General features: G+C 49.7%; 8 protein-coding genes across 8 annotated transcripts; 4 read left to right on the forward strand and 4 right to left on the reverse strand.

Annotated features, from left to right (window-relative positions):
* Positions 1–2,048: 2,048 nt before the first annotated feature.
* P152DRAFT_461429 (uncharacterized protein) lies at positions 2,049–4,817 on the forward strand. The gene is made up of 2 exons (XM_033680126.1): positions 2,049–2,696; positions 2,747–4,817. Exons 1-2 carry the CDS (start codon positions 2,453–2,455, stop codon positions 4,528–4,530), a joined length of 2,028 nt encoding a protein of 675 aa, XP_033531116.1. The 5' UTR covers positions 2,049–2,452; the 3' UTR covers positions 4,531–4,817.
* A 347-nt stretch (positions 4,818–5,164) lies between these two features.
* Positions 5,165–6,978, forward strand: P152DRAFT_516663 (uncharacterized protein). The gene is made up of 2 exons (XM_033682961.1): positions 5,165–5,372; positions 5,424–6,978. The coding sequence occupies exons 1-2, from the start codon at positions 5,268–5,270 to the stop codon at positions 6,489–6,491; spliced, it is 1,173 nt and encodes a 390-aa protein (XP_033531117.1). The 5' UTR covers positions 5,165–5,267; the 3' UTR covers positions 6,492–6,978.
* Positions 6,679–7,655, reverse strand: P152DRAFT_516664 (uncharacterized protein; the record flags this gene model as incomplete). The annotated part of the gene is made up of 4 exons (XM_033682962.1): positions 7,436–7,655; positions 7,123–7,179; positions 6,935–7,067; positions 6,679–6,872 (listed from the first exon to the last, which is right to left on the reverse strand). The coding sequence occupies exons 1-4, from the start codon at positions 7,586–7,588 to the stop codon at positions 6,679–6,681; spliced, it is 537 nt and encodes a 178-aa protein (XP_033531118.1). The 5' UTR covers positions 7,589–7,655.
* An 885-nt stretch (positions 7,656–8,540) lies between these two features.
* Positions 8,541–8,969, reverse strand: P152DRAFT_451933 (uncharacterized protein; the record flags this gene model as incomplete). The annotated part of the gene is made up of 1 exon (XM_033678262.1): positions 8,541–8,969. One exon carries the CDS (start codon positions 8,967–8,969, stop codon positions 8,541–8,543), a length of 429 nt encoding a protein of 142 aa, XP_033531119.1.
* Positions 8,970–10,515: 1,546 nt separating this feature from the next.
* P152DRAFT_380275 (uncharacterized protein) lies at positions 10,516–11,475 on the reverse strand (the record flags this gene model as incomplete). The annotated part of the gene is made up of 2 exons (XM_033675714.1): positions 10,516–11,097; positions 11,311–11,475. Coding segments are annotated over 2 exons (747 nt in total), but the record flags the coding sequence as incomplete, so codon positions are not given.
* A 3,580-nt stretch (positions 11,476–15,055) lies between these two features.
* P152DRAFT_468342 (uncharacterized protein) lies at positions 15,056–17,856 on the forward strand (the record flags this gene model as incomplete). Its single annotated transcript, XM_033680819.1, has 4 exons — positions 15,056–15,079; positions 15,152–15,514; positions 15,548–17,095; positions 17,170–17,856. 4 exons carry the CDS (start codon positions 15,056–15,058, stop codon positions 17,854–17,856), a joined length of 2,622 nt encoding a protein of 873 aa, XP_033531121.1.
* Positions 17,857–19,311: 1,455 nt separating this feature from the next.
* Positions 19,312–21,100, reverse strand: P152DRAFT_403231 (uncharacterized protein; the record flags this gene model as incomplete). Its single annotated transcript, XM_033676695.1, has 3 exons — positions 19,312–19,624; positions 19,679–20,641; positions 20,700–21,100. 3 exons carry the CDS (start codon positions 21,098–21,100, stop codon positions 19,312–19,314), a joined length of 1,677 nt encoding a protein of 558 aa, XP_033531122.1.
* A 1,239-nt stretch (positions 21,101–22,339) lies between these two features.
* Positions 22,340–25,860, forward strand: P152DRAFT_516669 (kinase-like protein). Its single transcript, XM_033682963.1, has 3 exons — positions 22,340–22,736; positions 22,847–24,720; positions 24,792–25,860. Exons 1-3 carry the CDS (start codon positions 22,668–22,670, stop codon positions 25,792–25,794), a joined length of 2,946 nt encoding a protein of 981 aa, XP_033531123.1. The 5' UTR covers positions 22,340–22,667; the 3' UTR covers positions 25,795–25,860.
* Positions 25,861–26,334: the final 474 nt, after the last annotated feature.

The raw sequence follows: 26,334 nt of genomic DNA on the forward strand, positions 1-26,334 counted from the left end.
ATCTTTGACAAACCGTAATGGACGTGTTAGGAAGAGGGATCAACAACTCCATGATTAGGTTGCTCTGTATCCCCATGATAGGTTCTTCGCCGCGCATCGGCCAGCAATCAAACATTTCCTTTCTTCGGCATCACAACAGTTGGTTCATTGAGTCTTTTTGCGGTCTCTCTTTTGGTCAAACCTCTCAATTCCTGCCTCAAGGCAGACCCCCGATTCGTCATCCGGTCAAATAATGTTACTGTGCCATGTTGCGTCAGAGAAGTCGGCGAGATCAACCCGAAACGAGCCCCTGCCAGTAGTCAAGCCTTCTCGGCTCTCGCTCCTCAGTAGCTCGATCTTCAGCGCCACTCCCCTAGTGTTGCACCGCGTATCCACTTGCCAGAACTCTAATCCAAGAATCAGCGGGTCGCCTTGAGCCTCACTTTCATAACCCGGTCTCGGGCTACGAGATTTGGCCTGTTGGCATCATGTCCACAACTATTTGTCCGGGCTCATCATATCGCGGGGCGGTAGTACTAAACCGAAACCGAGTATTTTGTATTCGATAAGAGGCTAACCTAACGACTTTAGATATCAGTACCCTGATGATGCAGGTGTCAGTACCACAATTTTGCGTCATCGTTCCAGAAGGCACGCGTGCATGGGGCTCCCGCCTCACAGGCACCAAGGCGTTCTGCATCTCAGCGATGACGAGTCGTCATCCATGAGCTGGACGACAGCAATTCGGGTTTGCGTTGACCGCGGGGGAGCAGTTGCGGTGGTGCCCAAGCGTGTTCTGCTGTGAATGGAGCAGATGCGACAAGTGGTGCCCAAGTGCGTTCTGTTGCGAAATGCACTTGGCGTTGACGTCGGGCACAACTTATGGAAGGCCTCGCTGTGGCTGTGCAGGGAAAAAGAAATTTTCTACATGAATGTCACATCCAGGCGACAACAGAGCGACTTGGACTGGATTGATTCAAAAACATCGTACGATCGGAAGCGCGTTGAATCTCCATATCGGTGGCTGCAGAGGTTCCACGCACAGCCTCCTCAGTCCTCACCGGTTTGGTGGTTGAGTTTTGGCTCCTGGGATACATGACGAACCAGCGTGCAAATCAGGGGGGCTGCTAGAAGCATCCATGTCCAACATTTGCAACGCTCTGGTGTGTCCCCTTGGTCGTTGGATATTTCAATCCTGCTCCTCCTGTTGGCTGAGCCTCCTGCATTCACGGCAAGATATCCCCTGGAGCTGAACTTCAGGCTTCAGTAGTTTGGTGAAACAACCTGGAAATTTTTTCACAATATCCAGCCAAATCGTTATTCATAGGTCCCACCTGTCCGCTTGCAGCTTTTTGTCTCACGAAAATTTGCGTGTTACTACTAAGGGAGATCCCGTATACCATGGAATTCCTGGTATCTTCTATCACGGCTGAAAATGGTGTGGATGATGCTCCACAATCCCCGCTTCTGTTGGGGGTGTGTCTTATTGCGGGACGGGACGAAAAGTATCCAACCTTAGCCACATGGTCGAACTATGCGGAGATGTGTACATTACGGCATATGCACTCCAAGAATACCCCCTAGACAACCTTATGAGTAGCCTTATTGGTAAGGTCCTCGGAGCTATTGGCACTAATACATTCCAGAATCCAGTTGTCTCCGGAAGTACGTGTCTGCGAATCCAATTTTGGATAGCAGGGAGTTTTGCGTGTTGGATACTCCAACTACTGCTCCATTGTCCAAATCGCCTTGTATCCGCAAGTTCCGCGCTGGGCTACTTGTGAGGCGCCGCGAACCCGCGAACCTGCTGGGCTAGCACTGACCTCATTTCGACTGGCCTTCCGGCTTCTATCTTCTCCCAAAAGTAGCCACCATGTTCGCTGATCTGCATTCGAGCAATACTTTGTGATCAAGGGCTCTAGGAATCGCATCGCGAACCATTGGTCCTCGTGCAAATACTCCCCAACGGAGAATATCCCGTATTATGTACGCAATAAAAGGCAGCCGAGCGGAGGAGTGGCGGAGTAGATCCATTGGGCGTTAGTCTGTTATCAATCTGTTGCCTTCTTTGGAAAGATAGATATAAGGTAAGACGACCCACAACATGGAATTCCCGCTGGAGGCAGTCCTACGTATCAACTGTCTCCAGACTCCAAGGCCCGCCTCTTTGGCATACATTACAGTCTACAGGACGCACTGGCCTCTTCACTCTGTCCCACCAAGTGTGTACGTAGGAGGCGCTTGGTCTAGAACCCATCTCCTCCATGTGGTGGTCACCATTTCAAATTCCCTTTAGCATATCCGCGAAGCTCAGCCTGAAGCCTTCCACTATCCCTTTCTAAGTTGCGGAGGTATCGCTGTTCGGGCATGCAATAATCACTGACTTTGATGGGTTTTAAATCCTTCATTAAACGTTAGAGCCTTGCGTTTACTTTTATTATCCCTCTTCTTCTTACCACGCTGAATTAACAATATGGCGAACATCAGCCCCGCCGTCAATGGTACCACGAGCAATTCCAACCTTCCGAATAGTGTCCTTGAACCATCAGTCGATGAAGAAAGGCCCGAGAATGCCACGTCTATGGGGAATCAATCCAACCAGCCGGAGGAAGAATTCGTGCCCCTACCACTGAGACCATCAAGAACTTTGTCTTTCCGAAGCCAGATCCCATGGCACGTTTTCCCGGATGGACTCACCATCACCGTTCCGCTGCATGGTTCGTCAATTAACTTTCGCACTGATCACACTGGGCTGACCCTGATGTAGGAAGTTGTCCTGCGTGTCACCACCTTCACGATCAATCCGCAGTGGCTTTAACCCTCAATAGGATGGGCTCCACCAGGACCACTGTCACCTGCACGAACTGCGGTCACAAGTGGTTTGGCATTGGCGGCAACTCCAGGACCATGTCCTTTGTCTCGGAAGAGACGATCCTTGACCCACAGGACTTGCGACGACTGCAGAGGGACAGGTATTGCCATGACACACCTCAAAGCCCACCCGCCACGGCACCTCGTGGCATGGCGCTTGACACTCACGAATCCCGTACAAGTCCAGTTTCCCAGAGACTAGGACTTGGTGGATCTGGAATACGGTCCCGGGCAAGCTCGATACTTGGACGCATCTCGAGCCACAGATCGAAGGACGGTACTCGGAATCCAAGTCCAGTCGAAGCCTCACCCCAAGCCCTGCATGAAAAACCCCTTGACGACTCATCCAGGGGTATTTCTGCCGAAACTCCCGTGGCTCTAGCCCCCGAGACTGGTCTTCGGGTGTACGGAAGTCATGAACCTAGCCAACAAAGGGCAAAGAGGCAACATAAACATATGAAAGTCATCCATAGACTCAAGAAGATGGTGAAGAAGCTCAAGTGGCCGAGGCGGTCGAAAGGCCGTTCTGAACCTCTGCCTCTGGAAGTCGATGAACCGCTTCCGCATTCCACCTCTTCTTCTGCTGCAAACCCTCCAGCCGAACAGCCTTTAACATCGCCAGATGCCCGAACACCATCGCAAGAAGTTGAACACGAAGCTCACCTCCGTCCGTCCTCTGCTGGGTCGGCGAATGGATGTCCCGGAAGCTCGTCGCATACAATTATCCAGCCTGACGGGCAGACAGAGCAAGAACATGTGGACAGAATCTCCGGACATGGGAGACAACAGACTGAAAGTGACGTGGGAGAGAGCAGTGATGGCCCTCAACCAGCTGGACGTCTCCCGCTGGACCGCGCTGAGGATGTCCAACAACCAAACGGTTATATTCCATACAATGCAGATGGCCAGCAAGGATCGCATAGAACCCAGGAGGGGCATATTAACCATCTAGGACAGACTCACAATGGTCAGGAAGAATCTAGTCGCCAAGAGGTGGGATCCGAGGATGAGCGTCGCGACCCGGCTTGGGAGCAGCATGTGAAGGAGGTTCGTCGCCGGATTACTTTCCAACGCCGTTGGAGGTGCCTGTGCACAACAAATTGCAACTGCCGCGACCAGCATAAAGGAAGTGTAGCGCCACCAAGCAATCGGAAGACCAACTTCGCAATCCCTGATAATCCGCTCGTGGATGGAGCTTCTGACTACATGAGCGACGCAGGCACATCCGCTGTTGGCTCAGTCTGCTGGAACTCGTTTGACCTCAACCAACTACGAGAAATGGGCGCTCAATTCGATTTGGATATCACAGAACGGACGGATTCCGGAGTCTTTCGTCGCGACATGGTCTTCATGTATCGCTCACCGAGTTTGACTACCCGTGGGAGCACTGAATCCACCTTGGTTGCCAGCAACGGAGGCAGCCTGACCGGCATTATTCCTCTAGCACTTCGCTCCCCACCCACCGTCGTTGCCCGCATGTCTCCCGAGGCGATCCCGAGGATACATTTGCCTACTCGGATTCCTCGTGTGCATGCCCCCTCGTCGCGATTGAGGGATGATTTGCAGCAGTCGAGGTGGTCAATGCCCCAGCTATCGTCTATGGGTGCACTTGTCGCGAGGAGGTCCTCCGCACCAATGCTACTAGAACAAGTTAGTACTCAAGGTCGCAGCTGGGCTTGAGGTCGCGGGAGCGGGGATGATGATAGAGGACGGCATGTCGCGGCGGGGCGCGAGGGTTCGAGTCGCGGTGGGAGTCGCTTCCACTTTCATTCGCAGCCTGAGTAGGCTATTATTATTGTGCAACTGCATGGTGGCGCCCAAAATGTTTTCATCTACGTCCATTAACGGTATCGCCATTCGCCATGAGGGTATTTTCAGGCGCTCTATCATGGACTTAAGACGTTATTCCGTGGATGATGGTCAGGTTTCTCTGTTTCTTTATCGTGATCCCTTTTTGCTGCTACGCTATGTACATCAGTTCATATTCTTGGTCATGGACTTCGTGGTTCATAGAGCTCTTGCACTTTACCTCTACTCCATCGTGTTAACAACAATCGCTGTAAGAATTATGTCACCAACCCCGTGTAGAACGCCTTTGATGCAAGTTGTATACTCCGTACTTGTAGTGTAAATATCTGTAACTATCTCGTTGTGTTTTAAAGAGACATCTGGATCTCTGTCGATCTTGATCGATATGAAGATCGATAAAATTAAAGCGGGCACCGAGGGGCGGGATCAGGTGTCACAGCCCAGAGGACCCACACTACAAGTTGCTACTATCAAAGCCCAGTTAGACGTCATCACATATCCATACCAATAAGTATTCTTAATACTTACGCAAAGTCGCAAATTATTATCTGACAGCATCCCACTCCATATGACAACCAATCTATGGCATAGAGAAAATACAACCCAACATGAGTGGCATCAAAGACATGGTCAAAGGAGGCTGGCACCCTGGAACGAAAGAGGGGAGCCAGAAACAGAGCTGGAGAGGTGATTTCAAGGGGGTCAATCAAGTCGTAAGTCTGTTCGGAGAACGGCATTTGTTTGTATCGTCTGACTGAGTCCAGGCTGGACTCCTTGGGAAAGGTCAAGACAATAGCTCGAATGTGAATGCGCAGGCCAGGGCAGAACGTCAATCCGCCCCAGTATCGTCCCTTCAGGACCCAGACACATGGGGCCCGCCTCCAAGACGAAAGGATACGGGAGATATCGCAAGCAGTAGTGGATCCACGCCTGTCGCGCGTCCACAACAAGCGGTACCCCAGCCTTCTTCACCAGAGCAGGAAGCGGTTGAAGAAGAATCTCACCAGCCATACAGAGCAGATACGACGGGACTAGGAACTGCGAACCTACCGAAGCCCCCGGTCCGGAGAGTAGGAGCCACACCCCCTTCTCGGCCAGCAAGGACAGACGCTACAAGGCCGAAACCGAACCTACCTCCTCGACTCCCTCCGCGACAGAATACGAGCTCAGCATCCACGACGCCCTTGTCTCCTCCTCCAGCATATGAATCTCTGCAGAGACAACGAGAAGACGGACTAAACCAGTCGTCACTCAACAGCCTTGGAAGAGCAGGAATCAACATTCCGGAACTAGGGATATCCTCGAGTAGCAAACCCACGCCTACTTTACCAAGCCCCCTATCCACCGGCTCACCTGCGCAATCTCCTAGGAGTCACACTCTTTCCGGGCTAGGCTCCCGATTTTCCTCCCTTAAAACCCACGATACCTCCGATCCATCAGATTCGCCCGCGACCCCCAAACCGACTTTAACCTCCACCTCATCCGCCTTCAAAACCGCCACCGCTCTCCGCAATAACCCATCCTCCGTATCCGCCTCCGACGCGCGCGACGCAGCTACCACGGTCCATGGCATTCAGCAACGTCATGGCAGCCAGATCGCATCGGGATGGCGGAAAGCCGGGGAGGTGAACGAGCGGTATGGAGTCATGGATAGGGTTGGAAGAGTCGGTGCTCCGGAGACCACGCAGTCTGGTGGTTCTCTAGCATTGGCAGCAGGCAAGAAGGCGCCGCCGCCGCCGCCGAAGAAGAAGATGGGTATAGGAGAAGTGGATAGTGGTGGTGGGGGGGGACCACCGCCGGTTCCGACGGGGAGCAAACCGAGGTTCTCTTAGCTCTTGGTACTCCCTTTGGATATCAGGTACTAAGGCACTCCGAATAGGACGGTTATTGAAATCTGCTTATGTTGCAAGCGATACCTAATAGTAGTTTATGGACTATCTGGGGATGGTTCCCCTCCATTGACACACTCATCCTCATGAGATCTGAAGTCGAAATCCCAGGGTTCAGTGATTTCACTATTCATCGTCCTGCCCCAAGCTTGATCAAACCTTCAACAGCAGCTATGATCACCGCTCCACCGACTGCAACCCCTTGCACAATGCCATTTACGACCATGAGTCCGGTGCCGCCTGCACCTGCGGATTGCAGGATCGCGAAGGCACTCCCAGCAGCGACATCCCCAATCCCAGCCTGCACTCCAGCCGCAATCGTCCCTATGAAGGGTTAGCTCACTCTCAGTCTAGCCTCTAGGGTTCTGATGAAATGTTCAGTATACCAGCCCCAACTGAACCCAGAATGCCTCCTGCCACAAGGAAAGGCAGTGTCACGATGCTTGGAAAAACAACAAGCACTATGCTAGCGCCGATAGATCCGATCGTAGCTGGCCGCTCTTGTGCAAAATGGGCAACCTGGCTCTGTCAGTGTTACCGAAACTTATAGCAGCCTAAGTCGGGATTATCTTACATGACCGGCTATTTGAGGGGCCTTATCGCTAACGAACTTGCCGACCGTGTCTGCTATCTTCCCCAAGGTGTCTGCTGCGCCCCCTACAGCTGCTCCAACGGCCGGTCAGGAGTTCGTGGCGAATTCTTCGATTTTTGGCGCAACGTTCTGAGCGAAATGAGTGCTAGCTGCGTCCGCCACCTTCCCCTAGGTATCTGTAGCGTGGCCTATCACTCCTCCAACTGCTGGCCCGGCGTTCTCTGCGACTTGGCCGATCTGATATCATCGAAAAGTCAGTCACGATTCTTGAGGCCCGCAAACAGATTCCACTCACTCCGTTTCCGATGCCCTCCATCGCCTCTCCGAGACCCTTTCCGGTGCCCTCAAGTAACTCACCGGCACCCTTTGTTGCTCCCTCGATTAATTTCCCGAAGCTCTTCCCCATCCCTTCAAGGATTGGCCCAAGTGCGTGTCTAGGACCTGCCATATTTGCTTTCGTGAGGATACGTCTTCTACTGACTTCTTGCAAGGCTATTTAATGTAGTTCGAATGGGGATTCTAAGTAGTGAAGATGTTATGTATGGTGAGGGCAAGTGTTCATGCGCTACCACATAACACATGGAGCGTGCCGAGAGTGAGAGCTAAAAACTCAGATGCAGTTACAAATTTTGCTGGAACTTAACCCGCGATCGAATATTCTTTCGCTTTTTATCCCTTCCCTTGGTTTAATCAGTTCGTCTTATCATAAATACCCCAGGGCAATATATGTAGCCCACTGCAGTGTTGATATCGTTTCACCTCTAAAAAGTCTTGGCGTGACATCTCATGAAGACCTTACTCCTACCTCATCTCGCATACAATGAACATTTATCCTGCTGAAAGTAAAAGCAAACACCAGAATGACTATTCAACACTGCAATTCTCAAATATTCCAATTCATCCATCATTCCAGGTGTGTTTGGTGGCTTCCCGTCGCCGATTGGAGATGCAAATCAGTGGTGTCAGTCGAACGACGTCAAGATGGGTCCTAATGGAACAGCCTGCCATGATAGAGCGGTCAGTATCACTTGTTTGACGACAGCTTTGATGCTGTTCTGTCTCCAAATGCACTTACGAATATTGTATATTCGAACTGTCTCAATGGCAAACATTTTGCGAACCAGTCTCAAAGGTGTCCCAGAGAAATCCTTCCCCATATTCCTGGTCCAGCTTCTCGCGAAGCCTTTTTTTAAATACAATGCTCGATTCTTCATAAAACTTGGCAGATTCTCGCGTGTCATCACAGTCAGGACCATATAATTGTCGCCCAACGACCAAGCGTAGTGCAGCATTCTGATTGAATATTTCATCTCCCCATGAAGATCGTTAGCCAACTCTTGGACAACGCCAGTGGTAAATGCATCCCAAATAAGACTATAGGTAGCGGAATATTCCTCAACTTAGGCGAGTATGAGGTCACGTTTGCTTTTGTAGGATTCCTTGTGCCTATTCCACGCTTCCGCTAACTCCGCGGAATATCGGTTCATTTCGTTATCGATAGCCATCAATCTATCCTCGACATCTCTTAACTGCTTTTCTAGCACCTCCATCTTTGCATTGAGTCTCTTTCTTTTATGTTTGACCCACCCGTTAATCAACCAATTGGGTATATTAGAGAGACCTCCTTCGGGCACTGGTTTTAGGCCGGCATTCGTCGTGATCTGATTTGGCTCATTGTGGGGACCTCGCTTGACTGGCCGCTCTTGACTCAAGGTTTCTGTGGTGCTCTCAGCCAGGTGGTGATCAGACCTCGAAGCAGGAATCTGATTTCCGGCATTAACGACTCTAGTGATGGCGACGAAGGTGACGAGCGCAGAGAGAAGCTTCATTGTGGATATCAGGAAGATAGTGTCCGTAAACAAATTGCAGTGCTGTTTTCCAGGAGGATAGCAAAACGACTGGTATTTATGAGATTTTTGTGGTGTTCAGATGGAAGAGGTAGAATGAAAAGATAAAATTTGCCTAGAGCAAGTACCGTCTGAGACATAAGAAACTGTAACTTACCATATGTTTCAACTCGTACAAACAGGTGGTTCGTTGCTCAATTTCTTTCACTTTTTCTCTCGTTTGTTCATTTCAATTTGATCGTAGGCACCAGTCGTCCAGCCTGATCAGATGGGAATATCCCGAATTCTAGGCAGTGTCACAGTATCCTGCCCATGAGCGATGGAAACTTATTTCTCAATGCCATTGAGCAGCATGTATTAAGACCCTTGACTTTCGATGTGATCAATTCACTACCGCCGTCATTCCTAGCCAGTGCCTATGGAAACTCCAAGTAGTCGGTTGCCTCCTAGGCAAGTTCGAGCTGCTTCCACTCTCTAACCATGCTTAGGTATATAAGTATACAAAACGCTGCTATATCCATGTTCGTTTGAATCATCCAGTCCACTCAGCCATATGTAATAGTGCTTCCCTAGTCGTGTCAAAAGAACCAAAAACCATGATCCTGCAAACCAATATTCAGAACGCCCGTCCTACAGCCGGATGTCTTTCTTGATCGAAGCTCGGGCGCGGCCGTGTGTTCTCAACCGTAACCTCGACGTCAACAACTTTGCTGATCCCGCCCGCAAGCATCTTCTCGCTGTTTTTGCGGATGAGCTGCGCTGGTTCGGGATCAGTCGGGTATCGATATCCACGATCGTAATCGTTCCGGTCCGTCCGTTGATCATAGCCGTACCCGTATGTTTCCTGCCTATATGCATCGTCGTATCCATGCCTGTCCTCGCCGTCGCTGTCTCCTTCCATCCATCGCGTGGTGAGGCCTTTCGGCTGTGTACCGCTGCCGTCGACTCTTGGCCATATCGTTTCCCTACTTTCTGTTCGTGGCACATGGCCGAGCTCGACGCTACTGGCGCCCGATCGCGCCTCTCGTTCATGCAGGTTCTCCTTGCTGTTCTTCCCCGACCACAGGGCGGTGATGCTCCTCCCTCTTGAATGGTTCTGACTTCCTTTCGATGACTGATGTTCTCGGTCGTCGACTTTGCTCAACTTCCCGGTGCAAGTAGTCGTTGTTTGGGCTGAATGGTCTGTTCGAAACCCATCCCATTTCAGGTAGCTTTTTCGCAGACTCGTCCGGTGCGGACCTTTCTGGAAGGTCTTCGGAGGTTTCGGTAGGATCGGTTGGTCACTCCCACGATTCGTACCCCGCTCCAGATCGGTATTTTTGCTTGCTGCACTGCTCTCGCGGCTATGTGACTCCTCCTTGACGGACACGATCATATCCCCGTGCCGATGGTCTTTGATGTCCTGGTGTATTCCGTTCCCAGCGCCACCCTGCCATCCGCCATGTTGCGATCGAGTGCGGGAGTTAGTTCCGTATATTTGAGCAGAGGATGGGCCGGTCCTATCGCCGAAGCTGCCAAATGTCCCTCCTCCTGATCGGGTGGATTTATTCACGTGGTACGCAATGCGTTTGAAAAGTGGCCGCAAAGTTGCGAGCGAGCCAGCAGTAATGCCGGTGCCGAGTTCAATGGTGGACCAGATGGCGAGGTTCGACGCATTCCAGAAGAAATCGTCGACAAGGGCAATGTTTTCGATATAAGGGAAACGAGCGACAGCGGCGACGGAACCGGTCGTCCCCAGGAGGAGGATAAATCCAACTGATACCTTGGTTCTCCTATCCATCTTCGCATTCCACAGAAGGAATACCGGCAGGATTGCCAACACCCAGTCGGTCATCAGTGTTACCCCAGCCTGCTCGTAAGCCATGGCAATCTGGACTGTGCTGTTGACACATTTCTTCGTGACGACTCGGTCGAGATAGGAACGTGGGTTACCACACATAAATATGACAAAGAAGATGGACACGATATTGACTATAGTGCCGAGACCGATGACGATAAAGACGAGATATCGTTGCCACTTGACGATGATGAGCCGTAGGAAGAGGATCGCGAGAGATATCTTCATAAAGATGTGCGTGAGGACGTAGAATACCTCGTTTATAATCGACCACTACTCGTGTAAGTCTTGACGTTAAACAAGGCATATCAAATGGATATCTTACCGTCAACGCCCGGCGTAATTGCGCCCCATCTCGAAGATGAGTGCCACCCCCATTCGCCGCAACGATGAACAGCGATATGCAGTTCATCGAGAATGCGACCTGATTTAAGTCAGCGCTCTCTAATACCGTATACAACCTCCGTTGATGCCATGCAAACTTACCAGCGCGATGCACATGTGAGCATCATCCCAGCCAAGTGAATGAATCATTCGGCCTCGAACCCATAATCTCAGTGACACTGTGAGGTATGTGACAAACAGCATTACTGCAGCCACGGCAATTAATGCATGACTCCTCGACTGAGTTTCTTCCTCCGAATGGTTCATCGTCGTAACGACCATGGTGGTGCTAGGTGCCTCTCCTGATAGTTAATTGCGGTTTGAGGGTTTGTAAACAAGTATCCAGACGCTCAGAAGCAGGCATAAAACGGCGAGAGGGGAATAAAAGCATTGAATGAAGGATCGACAATTATGAGAATAATATGAATAATGATAGCCACAGCAAAAGAGGAGTGTTCGTGCTATACGTCAGGCGATTGTTGGTATCTCGTAGAAAATAGTACCATCTTCGCTTCTAGCCGGCCGTAATAGGTCTCAACTAGACAGATTTAATTGCGGAAGAGTATACCAAAATTCGGATTTCGTCTCTGAAGGAGTTTTCTTCACATACGATCCATCGGTGCCCTGAGAAACAGCGAATAGCCTACAATATGACTGCACCATGAATGAGACGCACCCCAAACAGCTACGACTTACAGGAGAACACTCGACCCCAGTCAGCGAATGACGAAAGGTAATCCGGCGAACCAGCCATGTATTGACCGAGGTACCAGGGGGCCATGGCGAATTCAATCGGATAGATCTCAATAAAGGGAATATAGACCGAGACCCCGGGGATGCCGATATTGCGCTGCATGAACGGGTTTCTGGGGAGGATGACATACCGTATGGAATCCAGGGTAACCCTAGGGGTTGCAGAGTAGGGCCTGGGGATATGCAGCAAGACACCGCAGGGTTCTTGATGTGACTTGAAACTGCTTACCCTCCACTCACGTATTTGACACACCGAGTGGTTGAAATTAGAACGTCAGAAATCCAACTCCAGCTCCGGCATGGATCCTTTGTCGGATGCAGCATCGCAGCCCAGGCCGGGAGATCCATGGCTCCTTGTCGTCAGAACGGTGTCTGCAAGGGCTGCTTCGTTCCGGATAATTTACTTCAAGCCTCGACCATGTGAAGCTTTGTTTCTTGGAAGTATTAACAGCAACACGAGCGAAAATGGATTGCGGAGCCCATCTCAACGGCTGGGATTCTGAGCATAGAGTGGTGGATAGAAGCTTCGTCCGCATATTCCTCATCAAAATAGACCCAAGGGAGGGGCTCACCGCAAAATGCTATTGAGAGACCTGGGGTCAGCTAGGCTCTTGTTGGGTTGTCATCTTTAACATAAGAGGCCTGAAATTTCCGCCGGAGGTTTCCAAGAGCCTAAGTCGGCGTAATGCAAGAAATGACCCCCTTAGAGGCTCCAGCCGAGAGGCGAGAAATAGTCGGCACTTAGATCATCTCTAGCGAATGGAAATTCGAGAGCAATATAAATCCCTAGAGGTTCCAATATTCCGCACGTTGATCCGGGGCAAACAAGCATGAATCCTTCAGGGATATCTCGTCCAAATGCAGGAGAAGCTGGACGAGGTCGTTCTTCGGGCACTTCTTTCGTTGTCTGATTGTCTTGTTGGCTGGAATTCGCCACGCGATGTTCATGATGCCTGTCGAGGTTGGACGGTTGGTATGCCCATACCAGAAGGTCAGACGGAAGACAACAACCGTTGAAAACAAAGATGGAAGCATGGTTGATGTTTTAGGACGATGGAAGGATTCGATTGGAAACGATTGGACACCAGAAATTAAATTGATGCATTTTCCCCGTGTTTAAACTTTCTCCTAGCTTCGCTCGTGCAGGGCGACACCTCCAACTTCTTCCAACTCCTCACATTCACGGTTCATCCCTTTCCTATACGCACTCGAAAATCAGCCCACAGCGAAGCTGAGCTGAGATCCAGTCAGGATAGATATTCCTACATTCCAAAGGATGGATGAGGACTACTTGTCATCACTCATCAGAGACAACATTCGCAAGACTCTAGGAACCAACGAACAATTCTAGAAGACCTTATTGTACCCCGCAAGTCATTTCAAGAGACCATTCGGCAAAGCCACCTGAGCACATGCGATAGTCATTCAATAACCTCCACCCGGAACGGACTCTCAGTCCATATTGACAATGTGGATGAGGCGCGTGGCATAGATGAATCGAGAGCATCACGCGATGCAGATCATTGGCCCAGGATCCAGGTTCCTGCAGGTCGCAAGCGAAAGCACCAGTACGGAATGTTATGAGGATGTTATGGGCATCTGGCGGATCAATCTGCCTGAGACCCTCGCGCTCACAAGGATGAAGGGACCCAAGCGAGATCCCGTCCCCGATATCGACCCTCTCGCGGGTAATCTCCATCCGGAAGATCTCTAAGGTCGACGAATCTCTCGATCGTGGAATGTGGGGTTGCTTGTGATCTTGTTTCACTTGTTTCACACCCCTTCTCTTCTGTGAGTTCTGTCATAAATCCCAAATACCGGTTCCAACCTATGTTTTATCAGAATCTTGAAGACCTTCCTTGTTGAAATCTGGTGTTTGAGACCAATCGCGTGGATATTACCTAGGGTACACGAACACCCAACCATAGGAGACAACAATGGGCAAGTGGAAATAAGAACAAGGCATTTTGCCTTTAGTTCTCCGTCCCCGCGTTGAGGCCTCAGATTGTATCCATAACGGAGGACCCATCCGAAAAAGGCGGTGGGCGTCCCAATGCTGCGCCACCAGTCCAAGTGCAGTCCAAAACAACAATTCGACTGAATTATTTTGGTAAGGCTGGTGAGAATTTCGCACCCGGTTTCCTAATTGATACTAGTACAGAATAAAGTGCATCAAGTAAGTCGCTCGCGATCATGCGCTCCTAGCTATAACTAGATATACGTTTATAAGTACATGTTCTCGAACTGTTCGGGTGTAAGCGCTCTCCATGCAACACTTCCATAAGCATACGAAAGGGTGTTCGGCGGGAGGCTTCCGTCTACTCCTGTTAAGTGACATATATCAGCTACTCTATATTATCAGGCCTATCTTCTTTTTACTGACGTCGCTGCCGCTTGCGCGGACCGAGTCCTTTCCAGGCATTTGAAGCCGCCTCTGCTGCAGCGTGCTTAGGGCGCTCTCTAGGCACATCTCGAGACCCAAAAGAGCATTTTGAGCATCGACTTGGGTAAATCTTTCAGCGTAGAAGCTTCCATATTCCCAAAGTTATAATTCCATGCCATTGTTGGGGTACAGGAAGCATATACTCCGCTTGTAGCGAGAGCCATATTCCGTGCTTCGATCAGTTCTGTCGGGTCCCATTCCCGGCCTGTCTTTGCCAAAATATTGGTCATTGTATTCAAGTCACTACAGTTATGCAGAGTAGGCTGAAGCCGTCGACGCTCAATATCAGCAAAGAACTCTTCTAACGACGGAGGTTGCTAGGCAGATTGTGGAGGGGATCGGGACATAGTGACAGCCATAGTAATAGGGACAGGTCTACTCCGGTTCAGCAGGAAGCTATAGCCATGCTGCATGTCATGGCTCCTAAGAGCATTATAGGCTTCTTCATAATACTCGTAAAGACAATCTAGAGGAAGGCGATATCCTCCATGCTAAGGTCTATGAGAGAAGGAACAGATTGAACATATTAGAAGTTGTCCCTAGACGAAGACAAAGGAAAATGCGCGCTAGGCCCAGTTCAGCGATTATTTTCCACCGTACTAACTACCTCAATCCATCCCAACTTCGAGTGCATGTGAAGCCATCTCTTCCATGAATTGGTTCGATTGCCATCGGGTTCATGGCTCAAATCATCCTCTCGTGAGGCCCATGCCTTCTTAAATCCGGTGCAACAATGCGCCTTTTCAGCTCGACGATTACCCCAGCTTCAGCCTGGCCGAGTTTGCCGAAGATGAGGTTCCTCGCTATGCCATACTCTCGCACACTCACACTTGGGGACATGACGGCTATGAAGTCACGTACAAAGACATCACAGATGGCACTGGAAGTGGCAAGGCTGGCTACGACAAGCTTCACTTCTGCGCAGTCCAAGCCAAGACTGACGGGCTGGGCTACTGCTGGATAGACACCTGTTGTATCGACAAGACAAATGCCGCCGAGCTTACCGAAAGTATCAACTCTATGTTTCGATGGTACCAGAATGCCATCAAATGCTATGTTTTCCTTACGGATGTCTCGGCTTCTATGAGCGAAGATGACAGAGACTCCCAGGTGCGGAATAGTCGGTGGTTCACTCGAGGCTAGACGCTACAAGAGCTCATTGCTCCCCGATGCGTCGAATTTTTCTCGCAAAAGCGCGAGCTGCTTGGAGACAGAAAGACGCTAGAAAAGCAGATTCACCAGGTTGCTAACATTTCCATTCACGCGCTTCGAGGGGAGCCGTTGTCTCACTTTACTATCGATGAGCGCATGTTATGGGCGGCAAACAGAATAACCAAGCGACCCGAAGACAAATTTTACTCTCTACTTGGAATTTTCGATATTCATATGGAAGCTATTTACGGCGAGGGCGAGCATCACGCATTTCGGCGGCTCCTTAGGGAGCTCGAGAGATATTCGGAAAACCACCAGTTAAGCGAGTTGTTTCGGGATCAACTACTAGTATCCTCCGCCAGACAGCCAAAAACACCCCTAGAAAATCCGACATGGGTTGTGCCGTTTGAGCGGAACTCTCGCTTCACTGGCCGTGAGCCTGAGCTGGCTCGGCTCGAAGAAATGCTGTTCAGCAAGCATCGTACCGCGAAACTCGCGATCACTGGACTTGGAGGTGTAGGAAAGACTCAGCTTGTTATCGAGCTGCTGTGCCGCGTCGCCGACAAGCAAAAGCACTGCTCGGTTATCTGGATTTCCGTAGTCAACATGGAAAGCCTACACCAATCATACTTGGACGCTACTCGGCAGCTTGGCATATCTGGATTTAAAGACAACAAGGCGGATATAAAGAGACTGGTGCAGGACCATCTGAGCAAAGAAAGCACAGGGCGGTGGCTACTAGTGTTCGATAATGCCAACGACATCGATATGTGGATTGCCAAGGCTGGACCTGGGCTGCAGCAGCTTGGGCAGGGATCGCACCCTTTGATCGACTACCTCCCAAAGAGTAAGCAAGGAGCTGTTATATTCACGACGCGGGACAGGAAGATAGCAGTCAAGCTCGCGCAACAGGACGTCGTGGACGTTCCGGAGATGGGAGAAGACGCGGCTTCCCAATTACTAGGGAAGTGCCTGGTTAATACGGAGCTCGCCAAAAGCGGGAAAGAGACGGGTGCACTCCTTTTACAGCTCACCTACCTTCCGCTAGCCATTGTCCAGGCAGCGGCGTACATTAATGAGAATGCAATATTACTTACAGACCATCTGTCGCTCCTGGTCGAACAGGAAGAAGAGGTGATTGATCTTCTTAGCGAGGAGTTTGAAGACGACGGGAGGTATCGCGATATCATGAATCCGGTAGCCACAACGTGGTTAATCTCGTTTGATCAAATCCGGCGGCGCGATCGGCTGGCGGCCGATTACTTGTCGTTTATGGCCTGTGTAGAGCCAAAGGACATTCCACAGTCTCTTCTTCTGCCAGGGGCGTCGCGGAAGAAGGAGGTGGATGCGATCGGAACACTTACCGCGTATTCGTTCGTCAATAGGCGGCCGGCCGACGAGTGCCTCGATCTCCATCGGCTGGTGCATTTAGCAACGCGGAACTGGTTGCGGAAAGAAGAGCTGCTTGCGCAATTAACCGAGAAAACTATTATGCGACTAGAACAAGTTTTCCCCGATGATAACCACGAGAACCGAAGCGTCTAGAGGGCTTACCTACCCCATGCGCGCTATGTGCTAGAGTCCAATCTTGTGAATAAAGATTGGAAACCCAGGTGGATCTTATGTGGAGGTACGGAATGTGTCTTTACAAAGATGGACGATGGAATGAGGCTGAAGAACCGATTAATCAAGTGTTCGATATGGAGAAAAGAGTGCTTGGCGCGGAGCATCCAGACACGCTGACCAGTCTGGCCAACCTGGCGTCGACGTACAGGAACCAAGGCCGATGGAAGGAGGCCGAAGAGCTGGAGATACAAGTGATGGAGACGAATGCGAGGGTGCTTGGCGCAGAGCATTCAGACACGCTGACCAGCATGGCCAACCTGGCGTCGACGTACAGGAATCAAGGCCGATGGAAGGAGGCCGAAGAGCTGGAGGTACAAGTGATGGAGACGAGTGCGAGGGTGCTTGGCGCAAAGCATCCCTCCACGCTGGCTAGCATGGCCAACCTGGCGTCGACGTACAGGAATCAAGGCCGATGGAAGGAGGCTGGAGAGCTGGAGGTGCAAGTGATGGAGACAAGAAAGAGGGTGCTTGGCGCAAAGCATCCAGACACGCTGACCAGCATGAACAATCTTCCCTTCACGTGGAAAGCGCAGGGTCGAGATCCAGAGGCTATCGGTCTAATGATAGAGTGTACACGGTTTCGAGAACGGGTTCTAGGGGCTACCCATCCGCATTTCATTTCTTCCTCGAAAATCTTAGCGGATTGGGAGCTGAACGAGGCGCTCGTAAAATAGAAGAGAGCAAAGAGCACGAGGATGATAGCGCTATCGGGTAAAGTACAGTCGCTAAACCCTAAATATATAGTCAGACGATTACCACGTCTTCGTGGGGCTTCTAGAACTTCGTAAGTCTTGACCGTATGCTATATGCATCTCAGAAGCTATGGCAGGAGGTTGTGATGTTGCTGGGCTACTAATTCGTTCACACACGCAGGGGGAAATTATATTAGTAGGCTGGTTCCTTCACACAGGGACGTCCGCATCGCCCAAGAGCGTTAGTATGCCCAGGCTAAGATTAGAGGGTCCGGTCAGGTTGTGTTTTATAATCGATACGTTGTTATGTAATAATCCCGTGACTGTATGGGTCGCCGAAAGCGGAAGTTTGATTGGCCGCAAGTACCGATTGGCGTGCTAGAAATATTTGGGATCGCTTCCAACACGGCGCATGCCTCAGATGAAGACTTTCTAGCATGATAATTGGATTTTGTGTCTTAGATTAATTTGTTTTATGTCTTTGCAAAAAGAAAAAACGCGGTGGGTGGCGTTATAACGTGGAAGTACTATGGCAGTGTCTATTATGCACTTCGTCCACTCCGCAGAATGCAGCCAAGCAATTGTAATTTTTATGGTTCACAAAGCCTCCATATTTAAAGGCGGCTGGAAAATCTAGTTTATATAAATTATAAGAATTACAATATGCGTGGAGCCTCTGAGCTGTTTGAAGTCAAAGTACCTCGACTTCGTTCCAGCACGGCGTGTGTTCCATCACGTAGGGGGGAAGGTTAATTAGCACGGGTGGGAAATTCTCATTCGGCGGGAAATTCTCAGAATCGGGTGTTACGGCACGGTAGCTGGATGCACACAACATACACGTAGCCAAAGGTATTCTAGATTAAGCTAAGGAATAGAACAAGAAGGGGAAACCTGTCGCCCGTGACGTGCTAAGTGGTTGGAACTTGGAAGGCAAAATAGTTTGATGAGCAAGCAGCAGAGTTGTATTGTTGTAAGTTGTTCTCGGTATCTGAAAGTTGCGTTCAAGTTGCGTGTTCTTATGTCAATGCCTGGTCCCCTGGCCCTCCAGATATATGAGATTCGTGGCAAGTTTATTAATGCAGTTTGTAGCCTCGAGCTCCCTTAGATGAAACCTTGGTCTGCGACAAAACCTTTCTTGTTTACATCGACGAGGGTTGGATTTTGATTCAACCCTTGACCTAATCAGGCTTAGGCTCCCAGCCTTAGCCAACCAAGGGTTTCAACCCATAATATCGGGAGGGAAAATCTCACCAGCCACTTATCTTTATGCTTGTGACAGATACATACAGTTGGAGGAGCGGTAGGCAGAGCGTTGGCATTCATATAATCTTCTAGAACGGTCACAGTAGTGACTAGTTACTAGTTAGGTATAGCTAATATGTAATCCCGAGGATATATCGTCAACATAATATGTAGTACCTAGCTCCTAGGAAGCTATCACACACTTATAGGTAAGACCCGCATCTTTGTCTTTGCTAAATGACTAGGCAGGGGCTCTGCGCCATTCGTTACATCCGCCTGGACTGCATTTGTGAGTTCCGGATTTCTCGTTACCCTTAGAATCGAAGAGAAATCAAACGCGTAAGAAGCACCGTTGGCGACGACCGCAACGAAGCCAGCCAAGACTCCAAGAATCGAGAAGCCAACCGCCAATCCATATGCGAGAGCTAGATTCCTAGGCTGATAGACGTAAATGTTTTGCGGGCTGAAAATCGTGAGATTGGTTGGGGCCGTGGCATTCTCGAAATCTCTATAGGTCAAAGTCAGCATCCGTTCTTCGTTAACATAATAGGGGTATACAGACCGATACGTGGAAGTTCCGTATAAGCTCAGAGTGAGGTTTTGAAAGAGCTCTTCCGCTGCTTCAGCCATGGTGAAATTCCTCCCTCCACCCAAGTTCGCTATCTCACTATTAAGAAACGTGGTATCGCCAGACCCGGTGGCCTTTACGGTGGCTAAAATAGATCGCATCTCGAAAGAATTGATCAAAGCCGTGTTCAGCGCCTCAGTGTTCATGTTTATCTCGAGTGAGACAGACCATGACAGAGACCCAACCACAATGCGACCGAAAGCCTCAAAAATAGACATGTAATTCTCATTCCACGGAGAGTATATCGAGTTTTCGTTCTGGTAGTTCCAATACTGAAACGGTCGCAGATCAGTCAGATTGCGGATCTTAATCGATTGCTGTCCGTTGTTGAACTCGAAGAGGGCATCGTATGATGCATTATATAGTCCACAATCATTGATGGCAGGAGGATTCCAAGTCCCGTTGATAGTCTCATTCTTAGTGGCAATGTATAATCTAGCCATGTCTCCAGAATAAAGATCCAGATACCGTAAGGTGCTACTCGACGAGGAAAGACTCGAGTTGTGAAATTTCTCCAAATCTGTCGTGAAGTTGGCTGATGAGGGAACCATAGAAATGTATGGCTGAGTACGAAAAGCCCATGTTTTGTTGAAAGCATCGGTGACGGAGCTGTTCGCGGGTATGCATTTAAGGGTTGGTCCATAAAATTGCAAGGCATATGATGCGTTGGGGGCAGGCGCGGGAATACTCAGCATCGCGCCGCTGTACGCAACAGTAGTGGCAATTCTTTGCATGTCGGCCGTGGTTCTATAATAAAACCCAGCACCCTGAGTTTCGAACATGGGATATGTCCAGTTGATGAGTGGTATCTTAACCAACTGCGAGGTTGATGCCATGTCAGGGGCCGGTTCGACAGTCAAGGTAGCGGGTGTTATGATTGCAGAGAACGGAATCAGCCTAATGAGTTCAGTAATAGTGGCAATAATTGAAATGTTGCGAAATATATTATTCTTACCAGCAAAGCAAGGCTAAACACAGGACCAGCGGACCTTGGGTCCAGGCCACGAGGTCCAGCAACTTCCAAGAATTGGAGAGCACTCCAAACCAAGAATCGATGGTGGTAACTTTTACTGCCTTCTGGCGAAGAAGACTCCAAACGTTCTGGACACATGCTGTCCCCACCGCTCCTGTCAGCACCACTTTAACCAAAAAAGCGAGTCCAGTGCCGATTCGAAGGTTCCACGTTTGAGAAATAGAGCTGCTGACGACTTTGCTGTTCAAAGATGTATAGAAGAAATGATGTCCAAGTACAAGGCCAATTCCAGCTAGCAGATAGGCCGACATAAGAGTTGGCACCCTCCAATGAATACGATGTTCATTCTCGGTAGTCGCAATGCTCTCCTGTACGTGTGCCATCATGGGATCTTTGGCCTCATTTCCTGATTGCATGGGAGAGTAGGAAGCATTTGCAACATGCTTGGTATCTCCAGGGTCCATGAGTGAAAGGGGCAGTCGTCCGGCAGTTGTCTCTTTGGAGCTGTGCTATTCCAAACGGGCATCAAGATCTAAGAAGTATCTGACAGTCTAACATCAAGGTAACGGCAGTCTGTTCATTCGGGAGAATTGAAAACTGAAAACAGACATTAGCTTAGATTTTCTTGGCCCCCAAAGAGAGTCGCGGATCATGCTGCATACAGCACCTCAAATTATCCTACCCCTTGTTGAACTCTTTTCTCACTTGTAAATCCACCAAAGGAAGCTAATGTTGCAAGGTGCCCCTGTTGATTCCAATGCCACGATTTATTCCAATCGCTGCCCGTTACCCCTGGGCTACGCCTAATCGGGACTCCTCAGTCTTTTCCCGTGTATCCGTGCCCCATGACCGCCCCACAACCTGTGCTCCCACACCAAACGCTCAACCCACACCAAAACCTCAATTTTACCATTATCTTCAAGTCTATACCACCAAACATGCCTCACCAAACATGCCTAAACGCGTCAAATATTTAGAGGAGACTAAACAGAAAGCAGTCAAGGAGGCTATAGACCAAAAAAAAAAAGCAGGAAAAACCGTCTATATTTCAGCATTGGCGCGTGGGTTCCAAATTAGCCGGTTCGTCCTTCAAGGCCGCCTTCAAGGAAAAACATCCTATTGATGGAAGCTGGAATGCATCGGTCGACCCCCCCACGTGATATTGAGCCAAATTAAGCACTCTGATTGGTTGAAGGCTGGTGAGATTTGTCCCTAACATTTTTTGACGATGTCCCTAAGGCGCGGGCACCTCTCACCCGTCTTGGGCTCTCCCACCACCCGTCCTCGGCACCCGGCTACCCATTTTGGGCACCTACGATCACCCGCTTTAGGCAACCCCTATCCCCCGTTTTAGGTTAGCCGCTTGTTGCGGGGCAGAAGTGGTCGAGGGCCGTATAGGCGTCAAAGAGTGCCCAAAAGTTTGGCACGGTGTTGTGAAGACGACAATAGTAGAAGACTGATTATATTGATTGATTTCTATGGAGACTAACTAGTTAGTTGGGGATGTCTACGCAGTAAGTTAGATATAGACGGTTGATCACCTGACTAATGATGCTTGAGGCATCAATCCTGTGGTGAACAGAATCTTTCGCACATCCGTATCGTCATTATCAATCCAATCCAGTTCATAAGATTAGTCTCTTAGACTGGGAGATGCTCCAAGAGCCCACCTCATCAACCTGTGTTGAAAATTGCTTGCCGGTATAGAATCGCCCTGCAGAGAAGTCTCTCGTTCCGCTCAGCCCCCTGTGAAAGGGTGGTGAGAGGGCGGAACCTGTTGCCCAGAGGGCGACGAGGCAAAATGGATACGAATTGTTATCAAGCTACAAAAATCCGCCAGATCCATATTTTGGAATCTAAGTAAGAGAATCGATATTCAGGGCAGCTAAAGTTTAGCACAAAGCGGCGCGGTCGCAATTGTTGAGTGCATCAAAGTCCTACTATGTCACTATGGGATCAGACCACATATCACCTAACTTGATTTTCGGCAAGGCTCCTGCAACCGCAGGATTAGACAGTGTAAGTGACAGCTTGCCGTGCTTTCCAGAGTCGCACCGCAGCTCAGTTCTAATTACCAGTAAATCTTTGTTTCATTCCTAGTCAGTATGAATAGCGCTGATAACATTTAGAGGGAGAACTCGGAATATTTAATGCCTGGTAACGAGCCTCAAACCAATCCAGTGGAAGTCCAGCATGCGATGTACCCTCCCGGCCCAAGCCAAAACGCGCATGGATCCAATCTCATGACGGTGGATGGCAGGGCCGTACGGCTCTTTTTAGAGTGGATCACCGGATTTGGAGCTTCCTCGCCTCCAGCAGACGAAGAGTTCAAAGCTTTCGCTTGCCTTACACGTGTCCCCGTTGATGTTGTCCGAACTTGGTTTGCGAATTATCCTGTCGTATCTGGAAATGACTCAGGCTTCCATTCTGGACATCAGACTTCAACACTCTCAGCTATCCCTAGCCTACCGTCATCGGGCACCGCTGCAAGCTCGACTCCACTTAGTGAAAAGACCTGTCCCAGAAGCCGAAGAGAATTGTGCAAGCGGACGTTGGATGAGAGTTGCTTGGGACGAAGCTCAGACTCGATCTATCAATGTACCCGAAAATGCGGTAGACGATTCCGGAGACGGGATATGTGGGAGAGACATGAATGTATATTCCTCCCTTCTCCACGATACCACTGCTCGATTTGTGTCTCCGAAAAAGGAAATGCGAGGGTCTTGTGTCGGAAGGACAAACTCCGGGAGCATTTCAAGCGCTTCCATCCGACGCTGAATCCGAAAAATTACGAAATCTCTAGCAAAATTAAATCTGCGGGAGTGCTTCCGACCTGGTGCGGTTTTTGTCAAAAGCGCGACCAATTTTTTGACCTCGATCAGCGATTTGGACACATCGCAAACCATTTCAAAGAAAGGAAGTGCATGCTTGAGTGGGTCGATGAAGAAACTCAAAAGGAGGTCACAGAACAAGACAATGACGACTTCGGTGGGAACGAGCCTGGAGAGGACTGGAATTTCTTCGAAGACCTCGACTGGAACGACCTTGACTTCAATGGTAGCGGACACAGCTCAGCCGGTAATGGATATATCTCCAACAGCAACTACTCCGGGTTCGGCGGACACAATTTCAGTCGATTCTGTCTCCGGATGGCTGACCATAGTATCATCTATCCTCACCTGACCCCTGAGAACTTTGTCAGTCGGCGTCTCTTGGGCGTGGGAGCCTTTTCAATTGTTGATGAGGTTATTGGGCTACTCTCTTTGATGAAATTTGCGCGCAAAGTGCCCACTAGCTCTGCACGCGCTGCCTACCATGCGTACAACGAAATCGAAATCTTGAAACGCATCAGCCATCCACACATTGTCTCGTTGGTTGGGACCATCTCATTCAAAGGTCGGACAGCATTGCTTCTGTTACCAGCCGCCGATATCAACCTCAGAGTTTGGTTACGAAACCTTGATGAAGCTAGACCTCAGCGTTTAGGGAAACTAGTTGCAATCTTCTCGCAGCTTACCTCTGGATTGCATTATCTTCATGGAAGAACGCCGCCGATTATTCATGGAGATATCAAGCCTGAAAACATCCTCATTATTGAGTCAAGGTCCCGTCCCATCCAGGCCTTTTTGAGCGACTTTGGCTCTGCACAGCGATTTGGACCCCGCAGGTATGGACAAGAAATTGGCCCCATAACAACGGTCTATGCTGCCACTGAATTGAGACGGCCAGGAGCTACTATCAGCCGGTCTGCCGATATATGGTCACTAGGATGTATCATGCTCGAAGCACTGATCTGGATTCTTGATGGAAAAGTTCCTGATAGAGCACTTTCCGGAGTTTGGACTAAACCCATGGAGCAGCTAGCACACCTAGGGACGATTTTGGAATATCAGAGAACGCCGTTGATAGGCATGTTCGACTATATCAAGTCAATGCTTAACGAAGATCCCGCAAAGAGACCTGATATTGGTACGGTTGGGAAGGCCTTAGAATCCTGCATCGAGTATGTTATTCTCAGGCTTGGCCTTCTCATTGAAAATGAATAACGCTGACACCTCATTGGCTCCGATCTAGATTAGGTGGGGTTCTCAAACTCCCCCATTACCCTCTGGCGGTCCGTAGAGAGCGTCATGAAGAAGGTGCCCGCAAATCTAGTAACGAGTCGCAACTCGATCTAGACCTTCTCGGTCTTAGCATGAAACCACTCGACGACTATTTTATCCTAAGACATGCTCTGAATAATTCTGGTCAAATCTGGGACTTGCTCCGGTTGCACAGTCGACTCATTGAAACCAGGTCACTCGATATCGTTGAGTCAAGTCGCTGGAATGAAATGTCGAACAAGTTACGTGCTGATTCAATGGCCGTGGAGCTTGGCATTGGATCGGAGGACGACGATACGAGCCTAGAAACTGATATTGCCTCGGATCCGTTTGTCGAGTTGAAGATCAGTACGCAATCTCCACCAGGGAGCATGCGGGATACCCCTCTTGTTCCTTCACGCCGCTGCGTAGTTGAATCATGGCTTTCCAACCCCGAAAGCTGGTCACTTAGGAAGGCACCGGAATTCGCGCACCGTTCACTGCCAGTTGTTGTCCCTAGCTCGCAGAAAGTCTGCCTTCATTCGCAAGCTAAGGAATTCCCCAACTCTTTCGAAGTTTTGGATTCAGAGGTCGAATGTGGAAGCACTGATGCCAACGTGCGATCCAAGCCTCTCAAGTTCTCATGCTGGTTTGAAGGCTTCGAAGAGCAGTCATCGGCGGGTCCATCCTATTATACTGGGGAACGGCTATACTCCGTTTTGTCAATGAACGAATCGCAATATGAAGGATCCTGGACTGCTGACGAATTTGCCATTGGAGGTAAGATTGAAAGAGCTGCTACGCACACTCCAAGGCTGGACGGGGACACCATCGGCACCTTGACTTCTGGAATTATGCGTTCCCCGATTGAGGACGCGTTTGGATCCAAGAGCATGACGGAGAGCAAGGATCGAGATGATGGCTTGGAAGACCTCTCATCGGCATATGACAATCCTGTAGCCTTCGATCTAGGGTTTCCATTCTCTCCTAGTTAGTTATCCGAGTCTCGTAGATAGAATGGTAGCGGCTATCCCAACCCTTTCGCATCCTGAAGAGAATCTAAGACCACACAAAGTAATGAAAAGCAGAAGAAATAACTGCGATCATTACCAGCATGACCATGGTGCTTATATGGACGTATTCCTATTTGCTAGATATCCTACCTGCTCCTAGATTTCTAATGCTGATTTTATAATGTAATCTGTTATTTGCAACCAGAACGCCACTTACATGGACAATCCACTTCAGAACGCATTAATTAGAGAGCACCAATGGGCAAGGATGTCGGTTATAACCCCAATCGGTTGTTTACAACCGCCAAGACCTGTCTGCATGCAATTGGCTTATAATTAGTTGGTCCTCGACCGATTCTGCTCATAGATCGACCTCAAACCTCATTACCCACCTCCGTACCCGCCATAGGTGAAAACGCGACTCGCCGAGCCAGTCGTCAACGTCGATGACCTCTCTCGGTCGATTCGTCCGCCTTCCTAAGGCAAGTCTAAGCATTGAGCAAGCATTGATTCAGTGGGTAG

Source organism: Eremomyces bilateralis, assembly GCF_010015585.1.
Source record: "Eremomyces bilateralis CBS 781.70 unplaced genomic scaffold P152scaffold_24, whole genome shotgun sequence".
In the NCBI taxonomy this organism is placed as follows: domain Eukaryota; kingdom Fungi; phylum Ascomycota; class Dothideomycetes; order Eremomycetales; family Eremomycetaceae; genus Eremomyces; species Eremomyces bilateralis.

Coding starts and splice junctions, on each gene's coding strand:
- P152DRAFT_516669 (XM_033682963.1), top strand. CDS start 22,668: ATGGGATCAGACCACATATCACCTAACTTGATTTTCGGCAAGGCTCCT. Junction 22,737..22,846: donor CAACCGCAGGATTAGACAGT/GTAAGTGACAGC, acceptor GATAACATTTAG/AGGGAGAACTCGGAATATTT. Junction 24,721..24,791: donor GCCTTAGAATCCTGCATCGA/GTATGTTATTCT, acceptor GCTCCGATCTAG/ATTAGGTGGGGTTCTCAAAC.
- P152DRAFT_516663 (XM_033682961.1), top strand. CDS start 5,268: ATGAGTGGCATCAAAGACATGGTCAAAGGAGGCTGGCACCCTGGAACG. Junction 5,373..5,423: donor TCAAGGGGGTCAATCAAGTC/GTAAGTCTGTTC, acceptor GACTGAGTCCAG/GCTGGACTCCTTGGGAAAGG.
- P152DRAFT_461429 (XM_033680126.1), top strand. CDS start 2,453: ATGGCGAACATCAGCCCCGCCGTCAATGGTACCACGAGCAATTCCAAC. Junction 2,697..2,746: donor CATCACCGTTCCGCTGCATG/GTTCGTCAATTA, acceptor ACCCTGATGTAG/GAAGTTGTCCTGCGTGTCAC.